We start from the raw sequence: 5,707 nt of genomic DNA on the forward strand, positions 1-5,707 counted from the left end.
AAAAAAAAAAAAAAAAAAAAAAGGCACTTTGTTAGTAGCCCTTTTGTGGGATTAAAGTGCCGCTTTTATCTCACTCTAATTCAGAAGCAGTTTGATTTTTAATATTGGCAGCATGGCCTGTTAATTCACAGATGGGGAGAGTCAATTAGCAAGCCATACAAGCTGCACTAGAGAGGGCGTCAGGGAAAGTCAGAAAGCCCAGCAAGGGCTCTGCTCTGACAGTCGGGTAACAGCCGACTCCTCGGCTTCTCTCCTCCCCTGGAGAACTGAAAATTCCTTCCCCTGACACGTTACGGACCCTCTTACGTCGCAGGTAAGTAGTAAGAGAATTCTGAGTAACCTCTCACACACCCGGCTGTATGATACGGTCAAAGTAGCTTCTATACCAGGGCCGCCTGGAATATGGCTCATTGAAATAAGAACACTGTGGGACTATAAACACACACCAAGATGCAGCGGGGGTAAGTTGATGCGTTATTTTTCAGAAGCCTGTAGTGTATGGAAACTGACAAGCTGGACCACTTTTTTACCAGTTTTCCAGGAGCTCAGGGGCTTTCCTGCCTTTGGAAGTTCTGCCTCATAGGTCATCTCATGTGGTTCTCGTATCAACCAAGGTGATGACGTGGGGACGACCTTCACTTTTAGGGGACAAGCAAAGGCCCAGAGAGGTGATGCGCGGGGACCGCCATCCTCCCTCTGGGCAGGGATGGTGCTGGGCCCAAGGAGTCTGGGGCCAGGGTGAGGCATATACAGAACGTGTGGAATGGGACAGCAGGAAGAGGTTTAGGAAGTCGAGTGCGGCTTTGCCTATGCTTCCAGGCTTACTAACGCCAGACTGAACAGGATAAGGGGTTGCCATGCCCTGGGGGCCCAGAAGCGGGAGGGTCGGGAGATGGCTTTGGCGGGAGCTGTGCAAAGCCCAAGGGGGTGAATGCTCTGGGGAGAAGTGATTCACAAGCAGGTTCTACAGGGAGGGCAGGTGTGAGGCGGGGGCGTTCTGGGAGGAAAATCTGAAATTCATAGCAGAAGGAGCCAGGAAAAGGAAGGAGGTGAGGGGCAGGTGATGGCAGGCTTTGGAAGAGCTGCCAGCTGAGTGTGTCGGTGAGCCCCCAGTGAAAGAAAGAGCCAGGTCCTGAGCAGCTGGGGGAAGGGCTGTCTTCTGGGACTCGGGGAACAGTGTTTACGCTTCTGCAGTTTGCAGACATGCCTCTACCTCAGGCCTGCCATAACCTGAGCTAGCGGTCTCTTCTGGAAAGCCACTTAACAAAAAGTAAAAATTTCCTCTGCTACATATTTGTCTATACTTATCAATAGTATTCATGATATACATCTGCCCCCCACGCCAGTTTGAATGGAGATGGCTTTAGACTTTCTGTATCTTGGTGTGGTATGTGAAAATCAAGCCGCCCTGGAGAAAATACTGCATGTGTCACAAACATCAACGTTTTACCGAAGTGCTTTCTTTCTGCAGAGAAGGTTAAACATGCCTGCTGTAGCAGACACAGCCAGAATATACGCTGAGTATGTGTGCGCACATGCGTGTTTGTGTGTGTTTGCGTGTGTGTGTGTTTACAAGCAGATACAGAAAGCCATATAGGTTTACCTGCATTCACAGGTACACTGAGGACGATTCCAAGAGACATCAGAGTGGGATATGTAACAGCAATTCCAAAATTTAATACAATATTGAATGCTGAAATACAGAATTAAAAAAAAAACAGGTGTTATTCACGACTGGCCCTGGACTTTCCCCTGGTCCGTCGGACCCCAGCTTCTCTGATGAGGCTGGAGTCGTAGGTGTTTTGCCCTTTACTCTGACTCAGTGAATTCCGGGTTCCCGCAAGGGCTCCAGAACTGGGGGATTAGGGCCAAACATCCTGCTGACTCAGCTCTCCTCTCTTTCCTGAGCTTTGAAGAAGGGAAAAGAAATTTGGAAAAGGTAACCAGCGAGCAGGCACTAGAAAAGAGGATCGGGGCCCTCCTATGTATCCTACTAACTTTGCTTTTCTCTGCTGCTGGCAATGATTCTGGGATGACTATGAATAGGAGCTTTGGAATGTACGTTTTTATTTTTAAACTTATTTTAATTTAGTTTTTTTTCTTTTTGAATTTTTTAAACTGCGGTAAAATACATATAGCATAAATTTTATTATCCTAATCGTTTTTAAGTGGTATGTACAGCTTTTGATGGAAATGGGATGAGGCACCTCCTTGGTTGCTTTCCTGCTTAGGACCAGCCTTATATCAACTAAGAGTGATGATGACACTAATGTTAATGATAATCGGTAGTATTTACTGAACATTATCAGGCAGTGTTCTAAGAGCTCTCTGCATGCACTAATTTACTAACTTCTTACCAGCCCTATATAAGAAATGTACTATTATTAGTAGATAACACGCAGCATACTGGGCTACTAGTTCACTACTCAGAGCACCAAATGACCATGGCCACTACTGCAGCGACTGTAGTCCTGGAATTAGAATCCAGTGTCACCATTTCAAAGGCTTTCCCTTTCGCGACACAATGACCTAGAGAAGCACGAAGAACTTAAGGATAATAATAGACTCATTTTTCTCCTTCAGGACACGGGTTTCCAAAGACTCCCCTTGAGCTGCCCCGATGCAGCTCTGTCAGTCCCTGCTTTCTGGTGATTGACAGGGTGATCGCCACTTACTCAATAAGAGGACCGAAAATCCACAAAGGTTTCCCCATGGAATGTCATCGAAAGAGCTCCAGTATTCCACTTTGGTCAAGTAGAGGATGACAGGAATACAGGTGATGAAGAGGATGTTAAACACACCCAAGATGGACAGAAATAAGGCGGCTTCTCCAAACTTAGCACTGCCCAGGAGGAGCTTGAACAGGACCTGACGGAGAGAGCAGAGGAGGAGGGGTGACGGCTCACCTAAGACTCCAACTTGCCACGGAGAAGCGAGTGCACTTGGCAAGCTGGGGCTGGACCACGGGACCGACAGCCATGTGACAGGTAAATTCTACCTCATATGGCCTTCCGTGAAGGGTGGTGGGCTTTACCTATGCCCAGTAGCAACACGATGGAGAGTTACTCTCCAGGTACCCAGAGAGCAACTTCAGAAACCACAGGTTGTCACACTAGGCTTCATTCCTCTGTGCTGTATTCACGACACCACATCCCCACTTCAGAGCACTGAAGACGAGGAAGCCACATAAATTAATTAGAAGCCACTTAAATTAGAAAAGTATCTGCCACGATTACACATTCCTCTCGGGGACCCCTAACATTAATCTCTGACCTTGAATAACAGAGTTTGAAAACCACTGCCCCCAAACAGAAGGGCTTTGGCTGCAAAGACATTTCCTATAAATCAAAGGGAGAGAGGGATTATAACACTCACAGCTCCCTGCTCCAGTTCACCACCCCTGTTCCAGACATGGCATGGGTTTTAGCGGAACACACCCGCCTTTGGTTTCGTGCACCTGTTCCTGTTTGTACATATCCAAGATGCATGAAAAGCCAGGAGAGGGACAAAGGTGACTGGAGAGGCCAGGAAGCTGAGCTCCCAGAGGCAGCAGGCCCCCGTCCAGCCCCCGTGTTTACTGAACCGTCCGCAGTTACGGACCTGATGGTCCTATTTCAGTCTCTGCCTTGCTGTCCTTCCTACTTTCCTCCTCCTTCCTCTTCCAGCCATTTCACATCTCTTTCAGGTATCTCTGGGCATTTCTGGGCAGGAAGCACGGAAAGGGAAATACAGTCAGTTGCTTTCACCCTTCCACCTACCGGCCTCTCTGGGTAAAGATCAGGCAGTGTAGGAGATAGAAATATAAGTCTAAATCAGAATATTTGTGTTCATCGTGGATTGCGTTTCTATCTGCTCTTGGCTTCCCGTTAGCATGCAGCTCATTGAAGAGAGTGGAGTGTGGCCTCTCAATGTTTTCTGCATTTGGACCATGGCTCTGGAGTCCCAGAATGGGGCTAGACTATCACATCCTCTGAGTGAGATGTGTCTCAGAGGAGGAAAATGGCCCGTGTGTGGTGGGGCGGTGAAGCCAGGGAGCTGATGAAAGGTAAGATGGTACAGATGTTTCACTTTCCAAAAGTGTCTTCCTCCCAGTGCTGGAAAAAAGTTCCTTTTCTTAGAACTTTCTACAATCCTTTATGTTCTGTGTCCAACCGTCTGGATCCACAAAGGGCCAATGAGTCTCGAAGCTAAAATCTCATTTCTCACTGAATCCTCCCGTTCAGTTTCCCAACCCTGGAGACCACAGAATATTTGCATTCTTGACTTTGGATCTTGACTTTGGGGAGAGAGTGGCTGAGAGGCATAATGGAGCAGGGGAGAGAGCGAGGGGCGAGTGTGGGGATAAAAATTGTTCTCTCGGGACTTGCAGCTGGCCACGCCTCCCAACAGTTCCCAACATTTTGTCAAAAATGTTTTATAATTCCCCACATGATAGTAGTTGTGCTTTTATTCATTCAGTCTACGGGCAACGCTTGAAATGCATATGGATTCATGATGAATACTGGTGAGCTCAAAAACCATGTGATAAGAGATTTCAAAGCTGTACCAGATATTCAAATTTTCATGTCCAATCTGGTAGGAAAGTATCTGACCAAACACTGAGCCAGCCCGTTAGGGCCCTGGATCCTCCTCCAGTCCTTGCCCAACAAGGACGTCACCAATCGGACTCAGCCAGTCCATGGTTCCACCCGTTTTATCCCAAATGCTGCAAATGTGCGGCCATTGACGGAAAGGTCTTGAAAGCCAGGGCTAAGAACTGCTGTGTGTCTCAGCACCGCGAGGCTTCGTGTGCCCGGTGCTCCTGGGAAACAACAGCTCACCTTCAAGCCCAGGCTCCCCCAAAGCAATGGGCCGGCCACGCCGAGGCCTGCCCTTCCCTCCCAGGAGGGCCCAGAGAGCCTGCTCCCCACGTCTACCTTGTAGAGGGCGGACACGGATGCCGAGCCCACCACCAGGGCTATGCCGATGACAGAGTGGCTGTGGAAGCCATCCGCGTAGGTCATCATCACGATCCCAGCGATGGCGAGGATGGCGGCCACGATCTGGATGGAAGGAAGACACAGTGGTCAGGGCAGTGGTGAGGAATCGGAGGGGCCCCCTAAGTGCCAAGGGGTAGGCATGCTCATGGGGGTGCGATGGCGGGGAGGCTCCTTTTCAGTCCTTCTTTGGGGACCAAGCAAAAGCTGCTTTCCTGTCTAAATATTTGCTCCTGCTTGCAAGGGGGCACTCGGCAAAGCCCGGCATGACCCAGGAACTGGAAACGGTTTGCAGCAAGGAGTAGCACCATGGCTCGGCATCACGTGGGAGGGGCGCAACCACGTGATTCCCGGGCACCCGAGAGGAGGCGGTCATAATCCCAACGACAGGCTATTTGGTCGTGACAAGGCCTGGTGGTGACCACCTCTTAGTTCCCTCGCAACCTCCCGTAAGCACCTCATAGGGTCCCGCTTTTATGTATCTCATGTCTCAACAGAGAAGGCACAGTGACGACCACAGGCCTTGGCCCCGTTTTACACGCCAGCAGTAGGACCTTCTGAGGGAGCGTGTGTCACGGGCCAATCAGGGCTACAAACAGTGTCCTAACCCTGGCGCTGCAGGTCCTTCCCCTGGCTGCTGCAGGGCCTGACCTCCACGGCCCACCCCCTCCAATCTCTTCTCAGGCGGAGTGGACGCTCCAGGGACACATACACATTCCTGCACTGCAAAG

The 5,707-nt window shown here is 49.8% G+C and overlaps 1 protein-coding gene across 1 annotated transcript in view; it reads right to left on the reverse strand.

Annotated features, from left to right (window-relative positions):
- LOC103075615 (solute carrier family 35 member F3) overlaps positions 1-5,707 on the reverse strand; it is a gene marked incomplete at its 5' end in the record, with an annotated part of 13,800 nt that overhangs the window by 1,644 nt on the left and 6,449 nt on the right. The window contains 3 exons of the mRNA XM_007450806.1: positions 1,604-1,693; positions 2,676-2,868; positions 4,917-5,042. Coding sequence (XP_007450868.1) covers positions 1,604-1,693; positions 2,676-2,868; positions 4,917-5,042 — 409 coding nt within the window. The remainder of the gene's footprint in view (positions 1-1,603; positions 1,694-2,675; positions 2,869-4,916; positions 5,043-5,707) is intronic.

The sequence above is a fragment of the Lipotes vexillifer genome, unplaced genomic scaffold (genome assembly GCF_000442215.2).
Source record: "Lipotes vexillifer unplaced genomic scaffold, Lipotes_vexillifer_v1.1 scaffold3000, whole genome shotgun sequence".
NCBI classification, from domain to species: Eukaryota; Metazoa; Chordata; class Mammalia; order Artiodactyla; family Lipotidae; genus Lipotes; species Lipotes vexillifer.